The 26,740-nt window shown below is 39.6% G+C and overlaps 3 protein-coding genes across 4 annotated transcripts; 1 reads left to right on the top strand and 2 right to left on the bottom strand.

Annotated features, from left to right (window-relative positions):
- Positions 1 to 562: 562 nt before the first annotated feature.
- On the top strand, positions 563 to 5,041 carry si:ch211-244b2.3 (uncharacterized protein LOC557230 homolog). Its single transcript, XM_067581330.1, has 12 exons — positions 563 to 1,085; positions 1,198 to 1,217; positions 1,340 to 1,382; positions 1,824 to 2,098; positions 2,207 to 2,327; positions 2,411 to 2,489; positions 2,584 to 2,695; positions 3,015 to 3,120; positions 3,228 to 3,309; positions 3,394 to 3,448; positions 4,132 to 4,240; positions 4,363 to 5,041. The coding sequence occupies exons 1-12, from the start codon at positions 1,016 to 1,018 to the stop codon at positions 4,422 to 4,424; spliced, it is 1,134 nt and encodes a 377-aa protein (XP_067437431.1). The 5' UTR covers positions 563 to 1,015; the 3' UTR covers positions 4,425 to 5,041.
- A 58-nt stretch (positions 5,042 to 5,099) lies between these two features.
- scyl2 (SCY1 like pseudokinase 2) lies at positions 5,100 to 17,602 on the bottom strand. 2 transcript variants are annotated; one of them, XM_067581328.1, is made up of 19 exons: positions 17,445 to 17,602; positions 15,594 to 15,790; positions 15,280 to 15,437; positions 14,792 to 14,936; positions 13,677 to 13,826; positions 12,347 to 12,568; positions 11,670 to 11,786; positions 11,394 to 11,519; positions 10,862 to 11,038; positions 10,523 to 10,534; positions 10,203 to 10,325; positions 9,823 to 9,936; positions 9,429 to 9,561; positions 9,202 to 9,320; positions 8,967 to 9,067; positions 8,634 to 8,703; positions 8,389 to 8,466; positions 8,149 to 8,271; positions 5,100 to 8,060 (listed from the first exon to the last, which is right to left on the bottom strand). In XM_067581328.1, the coding sequence occupies exons 2-19, from the start codon at positions 15,768 to 15,770 to the stop codon at positions 7,428 to 7,430; spliced, it is 2,778 nt and encodes a 925-aa protein (XP_067437429.1). In that variant the 5' UTR covers positions 15,771 to 15,790; positions 17,445 to 17,602; the 3' UTR covers positions 5,100 to 7,427. The 2 variants fall into 2 exon arrangements, with proteins under 2 accessions (XP_067437429.1, XP_067437430.1); XM_067581329.1 differs by lacking the exon at positions 10,523 to 10,534.
- Positions 17,603 to 18,653: 1,051 nt separating this feature from the next.
- On the bottom strand, positions 18,654 to 25,409 carry depdc4 (DEP domain containing 4). Its single transcript, XM_067581905.1, has 9 exons — positions 25,299 to 25,409; positions 22,934 to 23,357; positions 22,662 to 22,816; positions 22,331 to 22,526; positions 21,898 to 22,148; positions 21,493 to 21,635; positions 21,103 to 21,228; positions 20,724 to 20,802; positions 18,654 to 20,063 (listed from the first exon to the last, which is right to left on the bottom strand). The coding sequence occupies exons 1-9, from the start codon at positions 25,399 to 25,401 to the stop codon at positions 19,864 to 19,866; spliced, it is 1,677 nt and encodes a 558-aa protein (XP_067438006.1). The 5' UTR covers positions 25,402 to 25,409; the 3' UTR covers positions 18,654 to 19,863.
- Between the last annotated feature and the right edge of the window lie 1,331 nt (positions 25,410 to 26,740).

The following is a 26,740-nucleotide window of genomic DNA, read 5'->3' on the forward strand; positions in this document are numbered from 1 at the left end:
CGTGCTGTCATGATAAAATAAACAGGCTACAGTAGATACCTGCTCGTCAGACTAAGTCTGGTTTGATGACGGACTTCTGTCCTTTTATGCTTTCCTGTGGAGTACAGATTTTTTTAACCCATATCTCTGCAAATATCCGAGCAAGGGAGGAGGAAATCCCTAGTCCATTTACTGCGTCGTTACGTAGCCCTTGGTCCATTTAATGCGTCAGACGCAGTGTCATCTCTATTGACACATGAGCGCTGACAGTCCAAAGTCCTTTTCTGATTTTATTATTGTTTGCACTAATGACTGTTCTCACGTTGCAGCCATTTAATTACTTAGATTTTTTTTCAAAATAGGCTATTTTTATTTTAGATATTTTATATGGTTTTATGAGTGAAGCAGCATAAATAACTATGAGGGGATAAATCTTTGTCCCCATACCGGAGATAAAAATAAGCCTCCAGTGCACACATACATTGACAATTTACTTTTCAGTGAAGAAGGAGACAAAATAATGTCTAGTAGTTGAACTTTTGAATGAAAAACATATGCATACAGATTCTGGATATAAGGGAGAATGAGTAAATGTAATTGAACTTTTTGAGCTAAAATCATCTCAACACAAATTATTATTTAAAGCAGACTATTTTTCATGTCTTAAAACATGTCTGTAGGGGGTCTTGAATATTATCAAATTTAACTAGAAAACCTCCTCAGCAGTGTTAAGGTGCTGCCATTGATCCATCCACATATCCCTGCTGTAACCAATCAGCGAATTAACTGTATGAGAACACAGTCATTTAAATAAATGTCAAATTACAAAATACGGGCTAATATACCTTGACGAAACTTCCCACATTAGTGGCCAGTAAATAATATAGTAAATGTGCCTTAACGTGTTTTTACTGCAGTCAAAGGGCGATTCATATTATAGCCTATCGTCTACCAAACAAAAACGTCAGGCAACCCTTTTTAAACAGGATAATAATTCACATAAAACTTGTGGTTTCATTTGTCATATTGTAGAGAAATGAAAGTGAAAGTTGATGACAGCTTTCCTGACAAGTCAATTTTGACTTCACGTCGGTCTCTTACTAAGAGTAAGTAAAGGGGATTTAATGAAACGATGGAAAGTTTTAATTAAAGTCTCAAATACAAATAAATATTGCTCTCTTTCTGTTTGTGTAATCAGCCTTTTTCTCATTATTGCAGTGTTCTTTTCTCGGAGCTCGGTAAGTCTACAAAACATTTCCTCCTTGAAATCAGTCTTTGCTATGAGCTTCACAGACTCTTCTGCCGATAATTCTCTAAAATCTCTTTGTAATCTATTTGTATTTGTTGCTATGATTTAAAGGAAAATGAGGACGAGATGAGTTATTCCTCGCAGACGACTCTAGGTATGTAAACTAATTTAAATTCCTGCTGCTTACACGTAGGTCTATATTTGAGCCTTTTAGCTGATTGCCATTGATAAGGATTGACTTACAACGAACAGAACAATATTGCAAGTATTATTAGATGTCTAAAGTTGAAGCTGTTGTTTTTTTAAATGAGAAAGTTAGGCCTATATATGGGTGGAGTACCTCCCTCAGGTAAAGAGTTAACATGCCATGTGAATATATCAGCTTTTTATGTCCACTTTTCTAGTCTAATCTCTACAAACACATTCACAGACCAGGAAGTGCACCTGGACTATCTTAACAAGCTCCACGCTCATCCAAATGACAGACATTAACCTGGCTTTGACTTGCTTTTATAACTGCCCACTCTTTGTCAATAACCTAGATCATATAGAACAATAAATACATGATATTAACCCATGTTGCTCTATTTCACAGCCAATGGGAAACATTATGTGTGGCAGCTGTCAGACGGACAACAGTGGCTGCAAATTGACAACGACCATGTGATCGAGACCCACTACTGCCAACCTGGAGCTAAAGGAATCACCATCAACACTAGTCATGGGTCAGTGTTTATAGACTTTGATAAACTGCAGACGCTGAACACAGCTTTAAAGGTTCAGAGACTAAGCTTCCTTCCTCCGGGCCAGACTGAGGACATAGGCTGGTACTTCAGAGATGACCAGCTGTGGCGGGAATATGGATCCCAGGTGAGGAGTTATAGGTTTTCTACAAATCTTATATTCATTCTTGATCAACATAACACAAAAAGTCACCACTTCCCTCTGTTGTCCATCCTCTTTCCTCCTCTTCTTCAGGGCTTGAGCACTCAGGCCTCCTCAGTCAGCAGTAGAGATGTGGAGCATCAGTTCTCTCTAAACCCTCGGGGAACCTTCAGCTTCACAGTGGGCTCTACAAGCTACAGACTCGACTTCTCCAGTATGTCATTTTTGCTTGTGTGAGGTTGGTAATTTTGATAAATATGCCTGTGCACACTGAGTTTTAACTAATTGCCTCTGCAGCCATGACCCAAACAAACTGCATCACGGGCGTGTGCAGGAATGTCCGCAGACGTCCAAAATTCACTTCCAACGCAGGGAGGTAAGACCTTCCATCTTTAGGATTTATATTTTTGTCTAAATAGGAAAGGTACACAGGTTTGAACATGCATGATAGTCTCTTAATGTCCTTGCAGCCTTTACTCCGCCTCAGTTCTTCCAGCGGCTTCCTCCTCACAACTCACTGATGGAGGCTTCAAGTGGGAGTTCATGGGAGAGGAGGGGGAATGGACAGAATACGATGCATATGTAAGTATGGCACCCGACAATTTCAGGTAGCTGGAGTCAGAAGTTTATTCTCAAAACTTCCAAAAGAAAGTTAACACTGATAGTTTTTTATCATACTTACAGCTAGAAACTATAACTTTTACGATTGTAAGGTACTTTTCAGTATGATGTTTTAAGATATGAAACTTTCATTCTTCTTTTTTCCTAGTAAATAAAATGTGAAATAATCAACAGTGGCATCTGTTGGTCAAATTGAGAATAATTTCAAGATAATCCTTTCTAATGAAAGCTCACACATAGTATAACATGGATTTGTTTGATCTTGTTTGCATGTGTGCAGATATGTGGCTTCGGCAGCACTGATATTGAAACACAATACCAGCTGAACCCACAGGGCCAGCTACGCTTCAAGATCAACAGATTCTCCTATACACTGGATTTTACAAGTAACGCACACTTACATATATAAAAAATATGTACAGTCTTTTTTCTTTTTGTTGAGAACAGGAGTTAAAATTGGCACTAAAATTCTCTCTATACCGGTTCATCATAGGAATGTGTCAAGTCAACAACAAGATCGGGACTACAAGAGCCGTGAGGAGGACTGCTGGCAATGGGAGTGAACAGAACAGCAGGTCAGTAGACTCATTTAGTATGAGGCTGTTTGCAAAATGCATGAATGGTACTGTAAATGTTTTTAACATTATTCTCTTCTTCAGATTTCCACGCTGGCAGTTCAAAGATATCGGTGGAAAATGGAAAGATTATTCTAATGTAAGACACAACTTTCTTCTGTTCATGAATAAATACCACTAGATACTGTAAATAAGTTAGAAGTTAGCAAAGATTAATAAATCAGTTTAATCCAAAGGTAGACACATTACTCATAGATCTAACATCTAAGTTATATCATTTAATCATAAAGTGCACACAAACACACAATGCTTGACAAGACTTAACATACAGTACGTACATTGCTTTAAGGACCGGATCACAATTTTTCAATTCTGTCTTCAAACAATAGTCAGGTTCCTAAATGAACATTGAAATAGGTTTTTCTTGCTATAGATAGATGGAATAGATGGCCATAGATGAAGATCCCTCCATAATGCACTTACAATTTAAGTGATGGGGGCTAAAATCTCCAGGCCTCCTTTGTATTGTATATGTATTTAAATGTTTATTGAAGCTAATATGAAGCTAATATGAAGCTTCCTCTTTTTGTTACTATACTTCCACTATAGCTCAACAGGTAAACACTGTCTGAGGAAACACAAAGAGGGAATTTGATGTAAATGTGGCAGATATCCACTTGATATGACTAACTCAGACTGCTGAAGCCTCATATAAGCTTCAGATGAACTTTTGAATGCACAAAATACCTGTGGACAGACTCAAAAAATTGTGAACCTATCCTTTATGTGTTTTCCTTCATTTTGTGTTGCTCCCCTCTGTAGGGAAAATGCAGTACTTCCAGTCAGGATATTGAGCTCCAGTACCAACAAAACCCATCAGGCACTATGAGGTTTACCACCAAGAACTTCAGCTATGAGCTTAACTTCTCAGGTGAGCTGCAAGCACAGAAATCTACTGTTTTTCACTCCTGGCAAGGTGGGAGTCTCTATCACTCAATGCAGGTGGTAATGTATTTATTAGAAGTTCATTCTGAATTTGCATGTCTTTTGCAGCCATGACTCAGATGAACCTGTCCACTACGACCACCAGACCAGTTCGAAGACTTAACCAGTGACTCACTGAGACAACAACAGATAATGTTGGTTTTACCAATCAATCAGGAAAGCCTCTGACCTCACTGCCAGCCTCAGGTTGTAGTACTGTTTCTCAAATGCAGCCTCCTCTCTGCTGTTTGGACAACCTTACTGTACATGGCAGTTATTTAAAGATTTCATATACAAGGTGTGTGGGAATATTCTTTACATTACGAATGCAGCGCACCTTATGCTCTTACAAAAGTATCTGCAGGTTTGTTATGAATGCACTTTAACATAGTAATAAGTTATATTTTTAAAAATTTTCCTCAATTTTTAATGCTCAATGCTGCGCTTCTTTTAACCTTCAACCAAAGGGATGTTTACCCATATTTTATGTCAAACTGCAAATGATCAGTTGAGTAAATGTTAAAATGTTCATTCATACTGCCTTTTCATGAGTGCACTTTTCTTAATCTTTGTTTTTATTTTTCAACATGATACCTCTTTTGACCTAAAACCAAAGGGAAGTTCAGCTTTGAGATTTCATGTATTCCTCTCTGTATCACGCCAATTCAGGAAATCCTCAAATATCCATTAATGCTGCCATGTAGTCACTCTTTCTTGTCTAAATTAAAGCTACTTCTGTTCCAGTGTCTGAAGTTGTGTTTAGTGTTTTAAATCACACAAATAACGATCACCCTTTGAGAATAGCAGATTTTGTACTTTCCTTTATATGTACAGATTTTCATTGAACCACCTCTGACACCAGCACCTTAACACATAAAACAAGGGCCACACATATACACATATATGGACAGCGGTAGTACACAAATGATTTTGTAGAAGAATAAGCTTTAGTTTTCCGCTTTGGGGTTCTGCCAGGATATGTGACACACGCTCCAAACATCACATCCACTTTGTGATGAAATCAAAATTGTCACGTACAGTACTACATATTGATCGACAGATGGCAAAAGATCCAGTCACAGACACATTTGTAGCCAATGTGTGACGATGGGGGTAATGAAGAGAACCTGAAGAGTCAGATTCACCAGCCAGTAACACTGCCATGCAGCTGCAAAGAAAGCTCACCATGTATAGGTGGCATTGATATACAAAAAAAAAAAAAAAGTTAATCTAATTAAAGACTTTACACTTTAGCATGTTAACAACAATCATCGTCAGCAGAAACACAATGTGACCAAGGTGCATCTAAAAACTGTAAAATGGTGTAATTACCTTCAAAAATGTGAGATTTCGAATGAGTACACATTAATGTTAAAGCAGTTTAGAAAATCTGACAGACCTATGTGGTTATTGTAGGTCAATGAAGTTGAAGGAGAAGGACACATCACTTCATTGGGTCAATTGAAATGCACTACACAGTGTCCCCTCCACTACCAGTAAAGATTATTGCACACAACTCATCTAAGGCCTCTTAACCATTATCACAAGAACATAAAAATGTCAAGGCCCTCACATAGCAATCCATTTTTAAATAACTATATATTTACACTTCATAATATCATCACATCACCAGCACAGGTCCTCCGACAGCTGAAAAGTGCTGAAATCAAAATATATAGTGATTTCCTCTTCATTGTATAAATTGTTCAACAGAAATGGTACACTGCGGGATTTGGGGGCGCCTTAAAAACCTCAGAGAAAATCCAGCTTGTGTATGTGTGAAATAGAATATCATTGGTCACTGGAATCATTAGGAATCATTGTTAGAAAAGATGCTAAAAATAAAACTTTAGATCTTTTGTGGTCAAGTTCAGCAACATGCAACAAAGCAAAGTTTAGAAGAAATTTGAGAAGCAAACTCCAGACGGCTGATTAAGGGGAAAATGTTAACGCCCGACTAACAGATCAGTACTGTCCGTCTAGTTTTACACATGTACCCATGTAAGGCACAACAGCCTAAGCAGTGCACGTGGTCCTTGTTCATCGCGTTTAGCATTAGCATCTGGTTAAAAGGAAACTGCTGTAAGATCTACTCCACACATCCTGTTCCACTACCATCAGATAAGTCTTTCATACTGCATCTACAGAAACTCATACATGTCTTTTGTTTCCAAAAGGAGGTGAAATGGTTGTTAAACTCTGACCAGACAAAACTAACTTCACCATAGCGTCACTATAACTTCACTATAGTTTACCCCAGATGATAAGAGAACGAGAGCCAGTCATATTTGTGTTCATGAAATGGAGGTTACTGGTGCTGCAGAGAAGCAGTTACCATGGAGACAGGCTTGAGAGGGGCTACTTGGTTTGCCCCGTTTAACACTGCAACTGTTGGCCTGTCAATTTTTTTTACACCCCCTTTCATATCGTCTCCACGGAGGAGCCTCCTGGATGCAGATCAGTGACAGCAAACTTGTCAGTGCTAAACTTGAAGCTACCTCCCCTCTGGGCTCAGACATTTTGGTGTATGCGGTATTTGTTTTTAAGCCAACCTGTGATCACTTGAGACATGCAGCAAATCCTAAAATAGTCTGGAAAAGCAATAAAAAGTTACAGAAGCCTGAAGAAGATGAGAGCAAATAAGCTGATGTGAACCATGGAAGATGACTTTTCTGTCTTTTTCTTCCAGGATTTAAGGGGTGATTCTGATGCAGCTAGTTCATGGAGTTAAGTTCACTCGAGCCATTCAATCATTCATGATATGAACACAAAACCTTCCTGAATAAACTGAGCTGGGATTAATCTCAACTCGTGACAGTTGCACTCCCAAGAATGTCAAGTACAAAACAGTAGGAAACCCCCAGCATTTAAAGAACACAGCATAGAAGAAGTTCCCAACCCAACCTTTTGTCCTTCTGGTCAAGTAGAAATGGAATTCAGGTGCAGGTTAATTTGCCGAGGCCCAGTGGCCAGCTGAATGTGATCGAGAGTCAGAATTTAAACCAGGTCAGATTAAAAATACAGACAGCAACACCCTTGATAGGATTTTTAAATCTTCACATTCAATCAGTGTCTTTTGTTGAGATAAATCAAGGCTCTTCTGTCCACAGTCATTATAAGAATATGCTATACTTTTAGCCGAATAAGTCTTTCAGATCATTGTTGACAGATGCACTATGTTTAATCCCACTTTGGTTCATGCCAGGGGCAGCAGTAGGTTGAGAGAAGTTCTGAGGGCTGAAAAAAGGGTTTGCTTGCATCCCAAATCCACTCTGCATCCCTCCCATACCTACTGGCGCTCCCTGCATCTGAGTCTGAGCGTTCTGGGCCGAACCATACTGATTGAGCCAAGGGGTGTTGGTTCCAGGTGGAGCCATGGGACCCATTTGGTTGAGGGTGACTTTGGGCTTGCTTGCTGTAAAAAGATTGTCCAAGGCTGACATGTCGGGGCCTTTATTGGTCTGCCCAAGAGGTCCTTGATTCTGTGTGAGGGCACCAAAATTTGGGGTGCTGGTAGTGGTGGCCATGCCGCCATAGGTGCTTGGGCCTGCGGGCCGCATGCCCATCCCCATGCCTCCTGCCTGGAAGCCCATGGGTTGGTTGAAGCCATTAGAGACTGAGGCGCCAATGGGGGCCACCATTGGGGTGGAGGAGGGGAAGACAGAGATGGTGGTACCCTGTACTGGGGCTGGTCGTGGTGTGTTAGCCAAGGATAAGCTGTTTAGAGATGTCATGTTGTTCAGAAGGCTGCTGGTCAGATCCTTAGTCTGCAAAACAAAAAAGAGTAAGATTTATCATCACAATCCATGAGTGTTGGAGCATGTGTTTGTTTAACCAGAAGTATGTATGTTCTACCTTGGTGTTGGTGGTGGAGGCTGGTTTGACAGTCTGTGGTGCTAACGGCTGCTGGCTCCTCAGTTTGGCTGCCTGCTCTTGCTCCTTAGCTAATCGCTGTTTCTCCTCTAGAGTCAGAGACATCTAGTAGAGAGAGAAAAGAGTGATGCAGAGGAAGAGAGAACATGCAAATTAGACTACATGTAAAAACAGACAAAAGGTGAAGATCAGTCTAAATGAGGTGTGACATTGTTTCCATACTCTATTAGGCTGTGAGGCTGTTGCTGAAGACCCATTCTCTTTCCCATTAACCCCTGTGCTGCCAAAGATATCATCAATCTGAAAGGGGAATAAAAAGACAGAATGGAAAAACTGCAGCACCCAGAGATAAAACATAAAATTTCCAATTTTTAGAAAATTGAAGGCACAAGAAAACCTTTCATGCATAGTAGTTATACACATTTTCTCTGATCCTTTACTTGGTTGTCATAGAATCATCGTCTCACCTGGTTCCCAGAGCTAGGTGGACTCTTGGTCTCCTCTGATTGGTTCCCTGAGCTAGATATGTTCAAACTCCTGTTAGAAGAGACAATAATTAAAACAAAAAAATCAGAGTAGATTGAATCTGAAGAGGCCTTTGCACATCTCAATTAGTCATGCCATAATCATCATTATGTGACAAGAATCTACGGCTCATTGCTTTGACACATCCAATTACCTTATAATTACCTTCCTAGCTAATTTGTATAAAATCCCCCATTAATATGTATGATCATTTTATATTTCATCAGAGTGAATAAAAAGATATTATACAGGGTGCATAAAATCGTGATAGACACCTCTGCTGCTCCTGCATGATATGCAGCTGCTCCAACTTGGTTTTGTGTTCAGCCTCCATGCGACTCAGCATATCACGGATAACCACCATGAACGAGTTGAACTGAAATATGGAATACATAAGATATATAAGAAAAGAAGAAACTTCAAGGACACCTATAAGGATAATGATGTCTTCGTAGCAACAAAAGGGGACAAAGACAAAAAAATGCATGTACGTGTTTGGCTGTGTTGTACCTGATTAAGGTTGAGGTTGTTGTCTATACTAAGAGACACAAGGTGGGGCAGGCTTTTGGAGGCGAGATGCTCTTTGGGGATGCCCAGCTTCTTGTGGGTGAAGGTACACTTGTAGATTCCTAAAGTGAGATGGGGAAAGTCAGATAACCAATGCTCAAGCAAACCAAGAGGCTGCTCATCTGTTTCATACAGGAAAGACATATCATTAGAGGCTCTGTTTTCTTTACCTAGAATGCCCATGAGTACTGCGGGTTCTCTAGAGGGGATCTGTTGTAGGAAGGGCAGGATCTCATCAATGACAAACCATTTGTCTAAATATTCCAAAATCTTCCCCAGACACACTAGAGAGTTCACCCGCACCTACGCAATGACAAAACAGGACACATAGACAAGGTTAGAATACATATACTGTTGATTACAGTACTAAAATAGGTAACACCATTGAGAGAGAAATTCAGTAAGAAATTTCAGTTGATAGTCGACTGTGTAACAGTGTTCGAGAAGGACAAAAACAAAAATAAAGACACCTAAAGATAGAACTACAGAGAAAGATCATTTGTGTGAAGCTAGAAGGACTGAAGAGAGCAAGCTGAGAGCAGAAAATGACTGATGGAAACTCACAGCTAGAGAGGAAGTCTGCAGGCAGGCTGATTTGATTCGAGGGATGAGGGAGTTCTTCATGGACGGATACTCAATCAGGTTGGCAAATGTCGGGATGATGTTCAGGCACAGCTCCTGTTCCACGGGAAAGATGTTATGAACTATGACATTTTTATGATGCCAAATGCAGCATATTCTTACTGTGCTGTCAAAGTAAAACTGAAAAGATAATGCAGACTAACAGCAAGTGACAAAAAACGTTCCAAAGGTGTCCAAGTGTTATTCTAAAAATATACACCGATGAAGTCAGTGTTGGCAACTATTCTCACAGTGTTTATCCTTAAATAAAAAGGGGTGTAACAGCACCTCAAACACTGAGAAGACCAATTTTCCTCCTGTACCTGGATCTGTACAGAAGGGGCTTCTAGAGCTCGGTAAACCATAGGCAGTACGCTGTTCTTGATTTCCTCCGCCGGTGTCTTGGTCAGCAGCAGGTCCATCTTCTGCAGGAAGATCAGCAGGATCTGCACAACACAGGGACCCAGTTAGGAAAACAAGAATAAAAAGCAAGAGAATACTGTGCTATTTCCTACTGATGAGTAAGGTGGTACGTGAAAGAGAGCGCAGACTGTGGCTTTAGTGCAGCTTTTAGTATTACAGACAACACAACACACACACTAACTGATGTGACAGGAGCATATTCACAGCAAAGACCACTCACCATATTACTAGCCTGAAGGAGCATGGAAAGAAAAAATACAGAGAAAGACAAGTCTTGATAAAATGACAGGCTGAGCCCAAACTGAGCATGCTCTTTAGTCAGGTTATTTTTATCTTTTCAATTACACACAAATGGCAAAAGGCAGAAACATCATCTTTTCAAAAGCTCTTTTTAGAAAAAGGTAAAGCACATTACTTAGATCACGTCATCACTTGAGTGCATTGCTAGCTTACCAACACATGCTTAGACTGCATTAGTAGAGTCTCTAGAACAGCCAACTTTGTGTCAGACATGTGCAAAGGGCATACTGTATGAGTTGAGTCATACGCTTCTGTCTACCTGGACAGGCTCTTGTTGCTTGAAAACAGGTGTAAGGTCGGGCATGATGAGACGAACATACTCCTCCTTGGTACACTCCTCGGCGATCAGCAGCACGTTGGGCAGCACAAAGGGAACCATGTCGGGGTTGATGAACTCAGAGGTCAATGATGGCAAGATGCGATACATCACCACTCTCTGTGAGAAAGGAAATCAGAATGGATTAAAGAAGCTGCCATTAAAAAAGGAGATTACTTCAAACTGTATATACTGCATGTCCATAATGAGTCCATTAGAGAGCATATGACTGCAAAAAAGGCACAGGTGAGATCATGTTTTCAGCTCAATATGGGAATACTGAAGGGCTGTAACATGAGCAGTCAGGTATTGAAAAGGATGACTAAAGTTGACCCAAGCTTGTAGTACCTGTGCTGTAAAAGAATCTGAAAACCTCCAAATATCTCTAATTGTATACTGGTTTTTCAACTCTTTGGCCTACCCTTTGTGCCTAATGCATATTGCATTTCCCTATACAAAATGTACAAGCAATTACCTTGGGTAGTTTGGGCAGGACTTTGGGAAGGCCTTTGTAGAACTGGGACTTCTGTAGGTTGTCCCTCTGGAAGAGGGAGTCGAAGTACTGCAGGGTCACTGCGCCCACGTCGTCAAAAAATGGGATCTGGATTCCACACAAAGACATAATGAGTAAGACATCTGTCATCAAAAGAAAGCCAGCAGACACTACCAGTAATCAGAAGCACATACTATGACAATTTGCATTGTGAGTTGACATTCTTTGCATCTGCATGTATGTAATAACAATACAAACCTTGGTCATCTGGTCAGCATCAGGTCGGACAGTAGGTGTGACACTGAGAAGCATTTTGACATGGTCCCGCACCTCCTCGGGGAGCTTGTTCAGCAGTGCTGGACTTATATTGGTCAGCTACAATTGCATAGAATAGAAATAAAAAGGAATAGCAGAACTTTAAGGAGGGGCACAAAATCAGCATTTGACTGATAAAAACACAACATGATTTGATTTTTGAGACTACATAACATTCACATTAGTTTGGAGCAGCTGATCCTGGAGTGTGCCAGAAGATGTCAGAAGAAGAATTATTTCAAGCATGTTTCTGTTTTTCCAAAATCAGTTTAGATCTGAACAAGGCATCCACTGTAAATATGAGCTGGTCAATCACTCAAATCTGAGTAGACAACAGCATGAAAGCATGAAAAAAAAAAAACAGAAGTATAGCATGTGCACCGTGGCATTGTATTGTAGCAGCATGTTGGCACATCAAATTAACTGTGTATATAGCACAATAGTTATTATATTATGAAGAGCAAGTAAATCTTAATCTTAACAAGGAAGTGTTTTGCATTTGCTTCGCACCTGATTAGTTGAATAATCTACTGTATTCAGCACTAAAACACTTCATTCATAATCTTTTCAGTCTATGCAGTCATTAGTCATTCTCCCACATTGGGCACACCTCCACTCACCTGGTCCAATTGCCTGCTGAAGCTCTTAAAAATGTCATGCTTGTTGACTTGGAAAACAGGCTTGCCCTCATTGAAGACAGCATGCATGACCACACCCAGCGAGTACATGTCAGAGGCTGAATCACAGCTGACAGACAGGATGTACTCAGGGGCCAAGTATTCGGGGTTGGGGAGGCAGAGAGGAGGGAGGTTGGGCTCCCATTCTTTACACGTGTACTTAGGCTGAAGGGATAGAGAGAACACAGGAGGACATGTGTAAGATGTGAAAACAAACAGGGAGATTCAATTGAGCCTCCTACGCAGCAGCTCATCCCAGACTTGGTACAAATCCCATTTCCTTCAGTAAAATTGCTGGTAATAAGTAGAACAATATACGTATATACAATATACATTTTCCAAGTCATTTTGGATTTTGATTGCCAATGCCAATGCATGCACATATTTTTTTCCACCTGGCTGTACACATGCAATCATAGATTGTACTAATCATGATCAAGAAAGACAATATATGAAGGAAGAACTTAGGAAGACTGGAGTTCAGGAGCTCAGCATTAAAGCTTTAATGAACCTGCCAAGTGGGTCAAGCAGCAGAGTTTCCTTTGAGTTTATTTAGACAGACAGGATTAATGGGTAGGATTTAATCTCTGGTCTACACTCTGGAGCCGGAGGTGGCGGTAATACGCCTAATATGCTGGTTGCCAACTGCCGTTATAAACCAAGAAGAAAAAAGAAGAGGTTTTTTCAAACAGTATATCCTGTTAGCCGAGTTGTTTCCTATCTGTGCGGCCAAACACAGCAGCTCCTCCACAGAATGTTTCACCCTGACGGTCTTGGTGCTTCCTCTGCAGGTTCCACTTCACTCAGCTCCCCAACAGACCCGCTGCTTCTTCCCACTTTAACCTGAATAACAAACTGCAGCTCGGTACTCTGGTTGTATCCACACAGAGAGTAGGGGCTAGCTGGGAGGCTAGTGGAACATTAGCTGCAGCATTGCCAGTCAGCTAGCCTCCCAGCAAACCCTGGCTCTCCACGTGGATCCAACCTGAGCACCGACCCTCGGTTTGTTATTTAGGTTAAACTGGGAAGAAGCAGCAGGTTAGTGGACCTGCAGAGGCAGCACTGGGACCGTCAGCATGAAACAACCCACGGAGGAGAAGGTTACAAATCGGCCTGTCATAATGGCAGAAATGTTCATTTAGGGGCCGATGCCAATACTTCATTTTAACGCCTTTGTTGGCCAATACCGATGACATGCCGATATTATCGTACATCCCTAGTAATAAGCCCTGCCTGACAGGCTGAACTGAGGGAACAAGAGTCCTCGACTTACGTCAGCATCTGATGGGTTGGTAGAGGAGATGCTGAAGTCAAAGCCCATGATCTTCCAGGCTCCACTCTTGTTGAGGATGATATTCTCTGGACACAGGTTGCCATGGACCATTTTCACCCCACTGTGAAGAAACGACAAACCCTCCGAGATCTAAAGAGATAGAAAAGGAACATGTCAGTACAATTGAGTAAGACAGACACAAGCACATTGTTTGCTGTTTACAGTTCGACTCATTCAATCAGGATCAGAGCCCAAAACCTCAAGTGTGGTAAAGCTATATATATATATATTTCATGTATATTCAGAGTGAATAAGTCGACAAGCAGTATAATCAGTAATTGGTAATGACTAAAAGACTACTATACAGTTACTACATACGGAATTTAACCTTATAGTAGATATTGCAGGCATTTTCTAGCCTCCCAGCCATAAATTCACTGATTTCAGTGATGAATACTAGCTGTCAAAAAGGCAAGATAAAAAAAACTCTAGGCCATGTGGGTGAGTGGGAGAATAAATGGATGAGGAGTGAAGAAATACAGCCTGATAAAAAAGTGAATTGATATTGCAGCCTGTCAGACAGCAGCATAACAATGAAAGGTGAGGCTTGGAATTGAGGTGGTTCAACGGGCTTTGAGAAGTAACAGTGTTTATCAATGCAGACTGGAATTCCAAATGTAAGCTACATAGTAATAAAACCTGCTACACAATTAAGATTTTGTGTGCTCATTATATGGTGTCAAGATTATGTTTTTTTGCAGTTACATTTGTATTATTATTTTAATCTTTATTTTCCAAAAGGTCAAAAAGTTCTCGTTCAGTAATGTTTCATTATACATTGGAAGGTGGTGAATGCATCTGCAGTCTTACTGTAGGCCAATATGCCAGTGTGTCAAACACTGATATGTACAGAAGTTGTTGATTGTACAATTGCTTTAATAACATTTTCTTATGTTTTACTGTTAATCAAATGCATGCTGTGTGACATTCAATGTTTTGCAGGAATAAAAGTAATTTTCTGTCTGTTGAGAATAACTTAAGGTAGTCTTTTGCTAAAGGCATCTTATCTTAGGGGCCCTGACAGACCACCCACTAACAACAGTCAGCCCTCTCACCTGTAGCAAGCCATACTTTGTCTCCACATCATACAGTTTGTACTCTTTGATGTCAGTAGGCACGGGGCTGGGCAGGTTGTCCCATTGGCCAAGCACGTTGGAGAGACTGGCAAACACTGGCTCTGTGCAGAACGCCAAACAGTCTCTAACAGCAGAATACAAAAAAGGCAAAAAGAGAGTCAGAAAAATCATTGTGAGTTAGAGCAAGAGCTGCACTGGGTAAAAGTTAAAAGAAGACAGAGTGGTAGAGGAAAAAAAAGGAAGCCCATGTCAGCCTCAACCTTATTTTGCCCTCAGGGGTCATAAATTATTCAGGGACAAGTTGACAGGGTCTTTTGATCATGAAAGCTTCTGCTTACATGCGCGCACACACAGAAGCAGACAAATAGATTTGTTATGCAATTTTTCCCTCAAATGTCAAGCCCCTCTGTGAGGTGTGACTCATTCGTGTGTGTGTGTGTGTGTCTGTGTGTGTGTGTGTTAATCACCGTGATTCTTCCAGAGGATGCTGCACAGTCAGGAGACGGGGGTGACGCAGTCTGGTCAGCTGTTGCACCCCTCTTTTCAGTGAATCAATTATTTGGTCCTTGTCAAATTTCTGATACTTGTCAATCATCTTCTTATCAAACACAAATACTGCCACTTCCTGGAGGGGCAAAGACAAACGACAAGGCCATGAAATTTTCATTTTAAAGTCCCAAAGCTCGTCCTGACATGTAGTAGCTTTACTTATGTATTCATTTAAATCTAAACTTGTATGAAGAGTAGCTGGTCTGGTCTGGGGTAGGATATGAACACACACCTGTTTGGTGGACTTCTTGGTGCCATTGTAGATCCTCCAACACATGCCAGGACCCCCGCTGGCGATATGTCGTCCAACCTCAAACTCCCGTGTCACCGGGTTGCCCATGACAGCACTGGTGACATCTGCTGTCACCTTTGTGACGGTGCTTTTTAGCTTGTTCAGCATGGACTCCATGTTCAGGTCTGTCCTGGCAGCTGAGGTAAGAGAGGTATATGGAAGACCACCCAGGACAGGTTAGTGGCTCAAGGAAAATACAGATTTAGATTAAGAGATATATACAACAGCCAGTCGAATATGGAAACACCACAATAGTCTCTGCAGTCACCGAAAGAGGCAGCTGTAGCCCAACCCTTTCTAGCTAAAACAAAAGCTGTCAGCAATCCATTAGACTTGCACTCTAATTCACCTGCTCGAAAATTTACACATCAAAGTGCCCACCTGTGCTGTCTCAGGCGAATAAGCATTATAACAGCCGTAACAGCCCAAGCTGTCCCCAGAAATATGAAATGACTCAGAGCCAGCTCAACCACAGACATTAACACTCTCTTTCAAAAGACTTAAGGGTGACTCGAAAGCATGTTGGGTAATAGGAAGTCAGACAAAAGGAACATGGCTGATAAAAATACTGCCAAATCATTTACATGTGTACAATTCTTAAGGGGGATTTTATCTTTCTTAAATGGGATACTTTGACGTTTATTTCATTGCACTGCACCAAAGCTGAATAAGCTTTTGGCAATATATATTATTGTCATATAAAGTAAGACAATACTGGCACACTGAATTTAAATCCAAATGTGTAGGGTCCTTGCCAGTGCCCACCTCAACCAATCCTGTTAATGAAAATCTCTGCTTGTACTATATATAGCTTTGATATACAATATTTAAAAGTACCTCATTCAAGCTCAGTCACTTATGCATGCTCAGTCAATGCCAACTGTTTAAACATTATGCAGACAGCCAAACTTAGGGTACAAAGAACAGTGAAATCTGTCAACAACCATGGCTCTGTCCGATAGTCGCAGCTTTGTTTATGTCGTCAATCTTCCTCAGTGCCTTTACTTTCCTTGTTGTCTTCGGCTGTCAACGTTGTAGCATTTACTGTGCCGTTGCATTATTTACTTCATGAGGGGCTAAGGCCAAGCATGTAACGAATGCAAATATGTGACCATAAGGTTAAAATAATCAACAATATTGCATTAACTTCCCCTATCATGAGGCTGTTTAAAGCTTTTGTCGGCAACAGGTTTATTTGCTGAGTGTCATAATGATGACAGTAACATTAAATGTACATGATATAGTAAGTTTATGTCACCATTAAGCTGGCAGCTCGTCGCCAGGCGCAGAGATCAACTGAGAAGGAAACGTTTAGGGACATTCACCTCACCAAAACCGTCAGTTTACTAAAACCAGCTTGCTAACACGGTTATGATTTCACAGGCTAATCGTGTGGGGTTAAACCATACTTTTAGCGATTGGTTGAGGCATTTAAATGCTATATTTGTCGCTTAATGTGATTGTCATGTCTGGTTGGGGCAATACCTTGATGTTAGCCAAGTTAACCGTCTTGTTTAGCCCTGTACGCCAAAATTAGCAGATCACGGTTAAACTGTCGTTAGCGGTAAACAACAGACAACTAACCTCCCTATGTAACTAGCTCTTTATAACATCGCTGCTTTCTGGCGTCTACTGTCAAACGCTTTTTATACAAACAGTTCACGGTAGTCACCTAAACCAAGCTAACTAGCCAACAATGCGCAAGTAGACAGTGACGTTGGCGTTACTGCCATTACAATTAAGGAGCGTTTGTTTCAACGCCGTCACTCCAAAAACCCTGCAGCTACTTACCTTAATATGAAAAGGCGTCTTAGTTGTTTTTGTTTTGATAAGTAGACTCGCAGCTGTCAATGACGGCTGTGACACACAGCCCCCATGTCTTCCAGTAGCATACGAAATGAGCTAGCTTGGTACGCTAGTGAACGAACAAGCCTTCTTCCGGTTTTTTAACGGAATCAGGTGCGTCTACGTCATCATATCGTGAGCTTTTTTTTTATTTTTTTTAAATTTATGGGGTTAAATTTGTGTCATAATTATTGAGCAAAATCTATCTTCTTAAGAATCAAACTAACAATATTAAATTGAAAGTGAAAAATGAACTGAAAACAAAAAAGTGACCTCAAACGCAAAATTTACGATAAAACTACAAGTATGAAACATTTGATTACAACATTCTCTACTTTCACTGATCTGAATTTCTCTTTTATGGTCACTTGTTTGATTCCTGTTCTGCTGTTTAATTTTTCAGTTTCAATGGTCTGGAAGTGCAACAAGTAGTACGACTTCCCATTGACCTGTCCTCATGGATGTATTATAAGATCTTCTATAAATTCTTATCATACATCCATGTCTGTCCATGGTCCCTTCAAAAGTAACTGGCTAATGGGCCGCTCACATGAGAGCTTTGTGTCAGAAGTAAAACTGAAAAATTCAGCAGAAAAACGGACCACAAAAGTTTTATTGTAAATTTAGCCTTTGAGGTAATTTTTTTGCTTTCAATTTATTTGTATTCACTATCAATTTAATCTTTTTTCAATTTTGACATAAATTTAATTCCATATTCTCCCTCATTTCAGAAGTTTAACTGCTGAACACAAGATGTCTCCTACTTCACTGTAAAGTCCATTTTCAGTGTTTGTGCACTGTAGGCTTCAAGTTTCCATGCCACACTTGTGAATGTTGAGTACTGGCTTCAAAACTAGTTGTGATGTCACAAGTCCTGCTCGTAGGCCCAACCCTTAAAATCGGATTTTCAGTGAGCACAGAGAAACTTTCCACTTTCAGCAGATGAATGTGAAAACAGCCTTCTAGTATCAAACTCTGCACAGTGAAGCTCAAATATCCGACTGTAGGAACAAGAAAAAAAACACATTTTTGAGTGGAGATAGACTTTAGTTAAGTTCCTCTTATTAGGGAACCCCTTAGAACCACATCAAGGACCACCGAGGGTGAACTCCTTGCTATAAGACATGCACTAAAAAAAATTACAGCAAAGTCATGTTTGAGATCATCAGTTAAACTTTATTAGATATGTTATTCCAACAGTAAATAAAGCATGTTTCAGCATCATAAAGTGCATTCTCACTTGGTTTCAGTGTACACAAAGAACAGACAATGCTGATTGACAGTAAATTAGTTTTGCATGACAATTCAATTAAAAGAAAAAATTCCAACTGAGCATCACACTTGACCTAAAATTAAATTAGTAGCCTAAAACAATATACTTATTACACCTCCTCCTCTGAAAAGGCATAATGTCCACCTTTCAAGTAAAACCCAAAGAAGTTGCAATAAAAGTATATGACCAAGTTTAAACAATTAAAAACATATTAAATTAACCTGAGCTAACACTATTGTACCTTTTCTGTTTTCATTTCATATTACATTTCATTTTTAAACCTTCCAGGGGAAAAAAAAAACAAAACAACTTCCGTACTTCATCTCTAGCCAAAACAAGTCATAAACTGTGTTCAGGTACATTAGTATTGCTTTTCCAGTACTTTTCCACACTACATTGAAAATGAACCAAACCAAAAACCAACAAGAAACAAAAGGGCTGCTATAATATTGTTATTCTTCATTTGATATGTAGAGAGATTAATGTCGAAGTGCACAGCATTACTTCAGAAAACCACTGATCCATTTCAAAAGCCCCAATCAACCTAACTTCAATAGCCTCAGGATAATACAGGAGAATGCCTCAAAACATCTGGCTGATTGACTGAGTTTTTATTTTCAGTAATCCCTTTTATACTTTATATATATATATTCTATAGTAATGGCAGAACAATCAAGGGCACAAAAGAATTAAACCTTCTTTAAAATTATTCACCTTTATGACATAAAATTAATGCTACCAATGTAAAATCTTAAAAAAAAAAATTCCCTCACTTAACACAAAAAGCCAACCGCAACAAACAGCTGAATCTTCCACAGCTCACAGACAACACTATTGAGGCACCTGGTATGTTAGATTAGATGATATGTTATAGTTTATAAACTAGTGCAAAACCAGTCCCAACTACAGTTAAGTCTGTATCTCAAAATGCTTCATTAAACTGCAGTGTTAACCCATCCAGTGCTACAGGACAATAAGAATTATTTAGAAAAAAAAAAAAAAGACTTCTACAATTCTACAGTGTAAGCAAGTATCAACACTCTTATCTACTGGCTTTTTGAAGTGCACCTTGGATGTGAATCAATACCATTTTCAGAAGGTGCTGGAGAAATGCTGGAGGAAGACCACGGGGTGATGTTTCTCAAATTCTTTGAGCAGCCTCCTCTTCTCCTTCACAGGCATGTTCTTGCTGGAGGAGATGTCATGAAGAAGTTGCTTGAGGCTCTCCAGAGTTGTAGCCTCACGCTGGTCCTCGTATTCCTGTGGCGTCACCTGCTGGCAGAAGGTGAACGCTGCAATACATAGTGGGGAGAAGTACATTAGTTTTCAGCTGGAGCATTAATGCACAATGTCAGCAAACAAGTTGGTAGGTTTTTGGGGTGGTTCCGGAGCAACAGTGCTACCATGTGGTCATTTGTAAAACAATTAATATTTTTGGTCATAACTCCTCATACTGAGGTGTTAAAATGAAATCCTGTCATCAGTACAGGCCACAGTCACTATGTGTATTTTGTGAAGCAGATTAAAACTTTCTAAACATTTACTATGTTTAAAATATAAAAACTGAGGATTGTGTAGCCTTGGTGGGAGTATTTGCTGTCTGGATGCTTTGGGACTAAATTGTCAGTTGTTACCAATGTGGACTCTTGGAAGATTAGCTAATGAGCTAAAAGAGATCCAAATAAAATCAAAACCAATAGCTGTAGAAGATAAAAACTGTGACAAACTGTATATTTAACCAGGATGGAACGCAATAGATTAAGGACTTGAATTGACCGTCATTGCTGTGTTTTTACAGTTATATACATACAAAGTTAAAAAGTTATTTTTGACCAGATCAAAATCTGTGCTAAATACACAATGGAGATTAGAGATGAGTTGTTATTTCATGTGGTGCATTGTGTAAGGTCGGCTGTTGTGCGTATATTTTCCTGGAGTTGAATTTGTCTTACTGGCAATGGAGTCGGGGTCTTTGCCCTGCTGCATTGTCCTCAGTGTTCTCCTCACAGCTTCAATCAGGGATGTTGGAGTCTGTAATCATTACAGTAAGAAAGGGTAAAAAGGATTTTTAAAATGTTAAATCCAAATCTCTGAAAAACTAAACAGGTGTCTGTAGGTCTACAGTCAACATTGTATCTTTAAAGTGGAACTTTATAAATGCAATTGTGGGTCATTTGAGTGACTTTCTGCTATTCTGACAAATTAACACCTTAATAAAACTTGATACAATCTTTTTTTCTATTAAGAAATTTTGGTGATGCAAAACTTCTCAACTGTATATATGCTGGCGAGACCTAAATTTTAAATTATTCTGCTAAGGCAGAAATGTACCTTGAAGAGGTCAGTGTGATTGTCCATGAGAAACAGCACCAGGGTCTCACTCTGGGATCGAGTCAGTTCATGATTCTGGACAATCGCCCTCTGAAAAGTGCGACAGACCAGGGCCCTGTTATCAATCTGAAAGGAAAAACAGCAGAAAGTCAGTGACAGATTCCAATATAGTTACCACTGATCCAACCTTGTTTATAATACTGCAAAATAAATCAGTCAAATGATACACAACACACATTAACGTTTTAGAACAGTGTTCTGGTACGTCTCCATGATATTAGACAATTAGTACATGAGAAATTACATTCTATTCCCATTGTTTTCAATAAAGTAAGAATCCTATAAGTGTGCACAAGAAGCCAGAGCTGATGAAAGAGGCTACTAAGCTACCTGTTTCTGCAGACGATAGGCATCTAAGTGAGCTGCTGTGGCCATAAAGGCCAGTAATCTCCGGAGTTCATCTCTCATGCTCGTCCCAAGTAGTCGCAAACACAACTGAGAAGCTTTGATGGCATCCTGCACCTTCCCGACATCTGGAAAGAAACAAGAGGAGATGCAGAAAAAGATTAATATATTCATAGAGAGAAAAAGTACTGACCTTCATGACTAGAGCAAAACCAGAAAATGAATTATGTCAGATCGGTGCTGTCACTGAAATATGTCTTAATGCTTATATGCACATGCTTGTTTTCTGATGTTAAGTATGCCAGCATGTGCTCTCAAATTTATTCCCACCATATTCAAGATGCCATACATTAAATCTATACAATCATTGTAAAGCTTATCAAGTTTTACCCAGTAAATTCAGAATGGCAACATGTATATCCAGGTAGCGTCCTGAGAGAAGTGGAGCTTTTTCCTGTCCACTGTAGTACTTGGCAATGGTGTCAAAGAGTAGTCTCTTCTGGTTTTCCCTCTGATCTGCCTGGCCACCGTCTAAAGAGTCATCACCACCTCGTTGGCTGAGCTGTTCCCCTGCAACAACGATCAGCTGGTCGGGGAAGAGCTCCAAGCAGTCTGCTGCTGCCGACAGCCACCCATCCAACCTGAGAAAAAAAATTATGAAATAGAGCAATTTTTTTTTACTTATTTTACTCTCAAGCTTACCAAAAATATTTCATTTTCTCAAAAATTTTACCCGAGTGTATTTTAAGAGTATTAATTTATATGATTATAGTTTTATGTCCCCTGTGCAGAAAAGCTTTTGAGTATTAATCAGAGTACTAACTGAGGCAGTTTAAGGGTGTCAGGCAGCTCCCTCTCCAGGCATGTGTTAGAGATAACCAGGTCCTGAGTGGCCAGAGGAGCCTTGCAAGCCTGGGGATGAACTTTGGCAGGAGAGGTCAGGATGCAGTCCAGCATGGGCAACTCTATTATCTGCAGCAGCTGTAGCAGCGTCTGCTGCTTCCAAACTTCATCCACCACTGGAGAGGGAGGAAAAAGTAGGAAAAACATTTGATTAAAAGTAAAATATCCACTGTATCTTTCTCCAGTGTCATTCACTTGCATAGGGCACATATCACATACTGGCAAATACAGACAGATTAGCTCAGTCTTACCAGCCTTGGACAGAAAGGCAGAAGCGGTGGGAGCTGTGGTCAGAGCTGGAGACAGGGATGGTCGCAGGTTGATAGTCCTCAGCAGCCTCTCAACCTTCCTGTCTGATGGTCCAACAGCGAGGGGATTGGAGATTGTTCTCAGCTCATTCAGCTTCCTACAAAATCAGGAAGCATTGTGGTTGAAGAATTAACACTAACCTCTGTGTAGGGGGACTGGGTAATATTGAAAAACACTAATATCAGAATATTTTTACAAGATGAATAAAATCAACCTGGAGCTCTTCTTCCTCTTTATTTCCCGCCCCTCTGGTGGCATGTTTTCTGTGTCTCTACTGCAGTCGTGCATGGCAGAATTGGGCGACACTTTATATTCCAGAAAACGGTAAAGGCTGCAACTGCTGTCCTCAAATGTCACTTCCTTGTCTCTGCGAAACAGCTTCGTTCCTACTGGTTCAAAGACCTTGGCTTCCATCAGAGCCTGGCAGAGTCGTGCAGCTTTAAGGCGAGACACTTCGCTAGTGCAAAACACCACATTCTGCATCAAGTAACTGAGGACTGCGTCCACAGCGTCTGAGCCTGTGAAGCACTCGGCGTGAACACGCAGATGCCTCCTACAGCGGCGCACCTCCACCTGGGTCTGCAGGGCGTGGATGATGTTGTGCCACAGCTGAGTGGCACCGAAAGGACCTGAGAAACCTGTTAGGAGACACAGGGTCAGAGGAAAGCGGACAAACAGGTTAATTCTACAGCTAAAATGTTATAAAAGACTTCATTAAGGTGCAACATGTCTTCAAACTAGTGGGACACTCAATTAAATTAATTATGAATAACAGACGTTTTATTACACTAAGGTTACTGATGTAACCACTTCCCATACAGCTTAGATTTTCATTATGTTTTGTCAGTTTTTATACCCTGGTCCTGAGAGAAACGATATTACATTCAGCAGTAATTTTTTTTAATGAAATGACAATAAACTTGAAACGTCAGGATTTATTTAGATTTGGAGGTGATACAAATCTAAATAAAAAAAAAACAACTATTTTCACCATATTCTCTTTTGTATCAAGAGACTGTAACAGAGATTTTTGTGTCAATTATCTTCATATTATTACACTTTGTGTACACTACATAAAGCCACAAATAACACATGCAGGGTGTGAATTTAAGGTACGAAAGTGTAATACTGCTTAATAACAGCACATTTTTAACGGTATTATTTCTGACCATTGTTATGCAAATTTGAGCCAGAATGGGATTAATCTGTCTGAAACTAGAAGTTGTCCGTTTAAGAGAGAGTGCAGATGGAATTAGGCTAAGCATATACAAGACGCCCATTCATGTACCTTGAAAATCTTTGTATATGCAATTTGTTCATAAACCTGTTCTGACTCTCATCAAGAGTGAGTATGAAGCATAAATAACAACAACTGCATTGTGAAAAATAATACTTCTAACATCTGGTGATGTGAAAATGGTGAAGCAGTTTTGTTCTAGGGATTTCTTTCTGAGGTTTGCTTATTCAACATATACGTATATCAATATTGAGGATGGACACTGTACCGTTGAGAGTATCATTAAAAAGTAACACTCATCATTTCACCAGAAATCAGTGTTGGATTGTACATGTACTGAAGTACAAATTTGACATACTCGAGTTTTTCCATTTTATGCTACTTAACACTTCTACTCCACAACATTTCAGACTTCAGATTTTATTAATTATTAATGAATATTTTCATCATGAATTCATCTGCTGATAATTTTCTGGATCAAACCTTTTGTCCATAAAATGTCAGAAAAAAGTAAAAACTGTACATGACAATTTCCCAAAGCTCAATATGACATATTAATATTTCTTATTGCAGTTTAATATCATAGAAACTAAGAGATCCAGCAATATTCATGTTTGAGAAGCTCAAACCAGTGACTGTGACAAAAAGTATTTAAATAATTGATCAATAATCAAAATAGTTGATTCATTTTCTGTTGATTGATTACTTGATTAATCTACTAATCATTTCAGCTCTATTGTAAATATTGTTCTTTATATTCCACTAAATTTATCTGACAGCTATAGGTACTAATTACTTTATAAATTAAGATTTTACATACAAATAACATGCTGATATTGTGACATATATGACGCATTATTATACATTAAACCTACACAAATGTATATAAAATCCAACAAAGTAAAATGCCACTTATACATGAATTCATGTATAACATTAATACAAAAATATATTGTGGTTACTATAAAACTCAGGGAATTTTTCTCCCATAAGAAGTAACTTTCACTTGTAGTGGAGTCATTTTACAGTGTGGTATTACTACTTTTGCTTCCTCCACCACTGATGAAAACTCTATGCAGCCTCGTTAAACTAAAAAAAAGGTCCATGGATTTCCATTTCCATGAAACTCTGGTCTATAAAACATTTTAGTCCGAGATATTACTTTTCTCCAGTAACCACGGCTGGGCAGAGGAGGCTAACGTAACGTTAATAACATGCCAGTGCTAAACCTCCACCGTCCGCACTTTTTTACACAGCTGTGTTTCGCTTCTGTGGTTACATTTACATAAAGGAGAGACTAGCTAACCTTAAACATATTTAGCATTTTACACTCATAACTTACCATGCTGTATATTTTCACGAAAACTTCGTGTTTGGCTGTTCAGCCTTCTGAACCGAGGAGTCAAATCAACCGCCATCACAAGCTCTCCGTGTGACGTAAACATCTTCTTCTTCTTCTTCTTCTTCTATTCATGTCAACAGGCTGTACGCTGCTGCCTCCTACAGACAACAACACGCACTGCCGGCCAGTTTTATTTATTTATTTTTATTTAAAAGTAGGTGGATTGCAAATAAGGTAAAATTGCCTTTCTGTTGTTTTAAGTTAGTAATTGTTTTCAAAAGAATATATTTAAAGAAAAATGAGTTCCTGTAGCCTGCAGTTCTTGCACTTTTTCCTCTATTCCCTGCTGGAAAATATGCTGCAATCACTGTCTTCACCATAGTCTGTCTGCGGTCTTCACCTGCCACACATAAACCCATCGGATGTTTGCTTATGATTTTCATGTAGTCTGTTAAAATAATATAACTGCATTCTCTCAGCAGTCATATATATAGTCTCTTGCAAGAAAAATAAAACCCACTATTTCCTCTTCTCCTAAACAGTTTCCACAACTTGTTATTTAATCCTTCCAATAAAAACTCTCTGCATCTTGCAACTGTCTCCTCAGCTCAGTGAACAGCCCATTTTACAGACAGCTCATTTCCTCTATTCTACAGCAGCACATTTTTAGCTCACAGAGTTTTGTTTCATTCAAATAATTGGCTTTATTACAACAAGAACTCCATACGTGACAAACATTGTAAATGAAACTACTGGTCAATAATACATGGTAAATTACATTAAATCACACTATTGACAAAAAAGTCGGCCTCTATTTTGCAACAATAAAACTGTGTGTAAAACTGACAGTAATGACTGCTTTATAATCCACTGAAAGAGGTTTTGAGACAAAGATTGCAGCAAATAGCCTCAGCCAGTCAACATGATTATACAATGACACACACAATGTGCGTTATCGACTCTGATGCTGCTCGCGTTGTCAAGTATTCTGTTGAACAAAAGAAGCAAAAATATTTTTTTCAGCTGCCTGTGTGGCCTAGCTTTACTATCCCTGATGTGGGAGAAACCAGAGGGGACCGGAGGACTAAGTCATCCAATCCTCTCCAGAAAATTAATTTTATTGCAAGCTATTTTATGAGATTAATAAAATTAAAAATAAAATCCCAAGAAGTCCTCTGAGACACACTTTGAATTGGCATTTAACAGAAGTTGCTGCACATCTTTCACCTACAATAGACTGGAGTATGGATTGGTGGGAGGCTACTCATCTTTCAGTAGTGAGATTGTGAAGTGTTAGCACTTTGTTGATACACTGTGTCAACAAAGTTCTTGTTGTAATAAAGCCAATTATTTGAATGAAACAAAACTCTGTGAGCTAAAAATGTGCTGCTGTAGAATAGAGAAAATGAGCTGTCTGTTGTGTGTATCAACAAAGTGTACGC

The sequence above is a fragment of the Thunnus thynnus genome, chromosome 23 (genome assembly GCF_963924715.1).
Source record: "Thunnus thynnus chromosome 23, fThuThy2.1, whole genome shotgun sequence".
Lineage (NCBI taxonomy): Eukaryota > Metazoa > Chordata > Actinopteri > Scombriformes > Scombridae > Thunnus > Thunnus thynnus.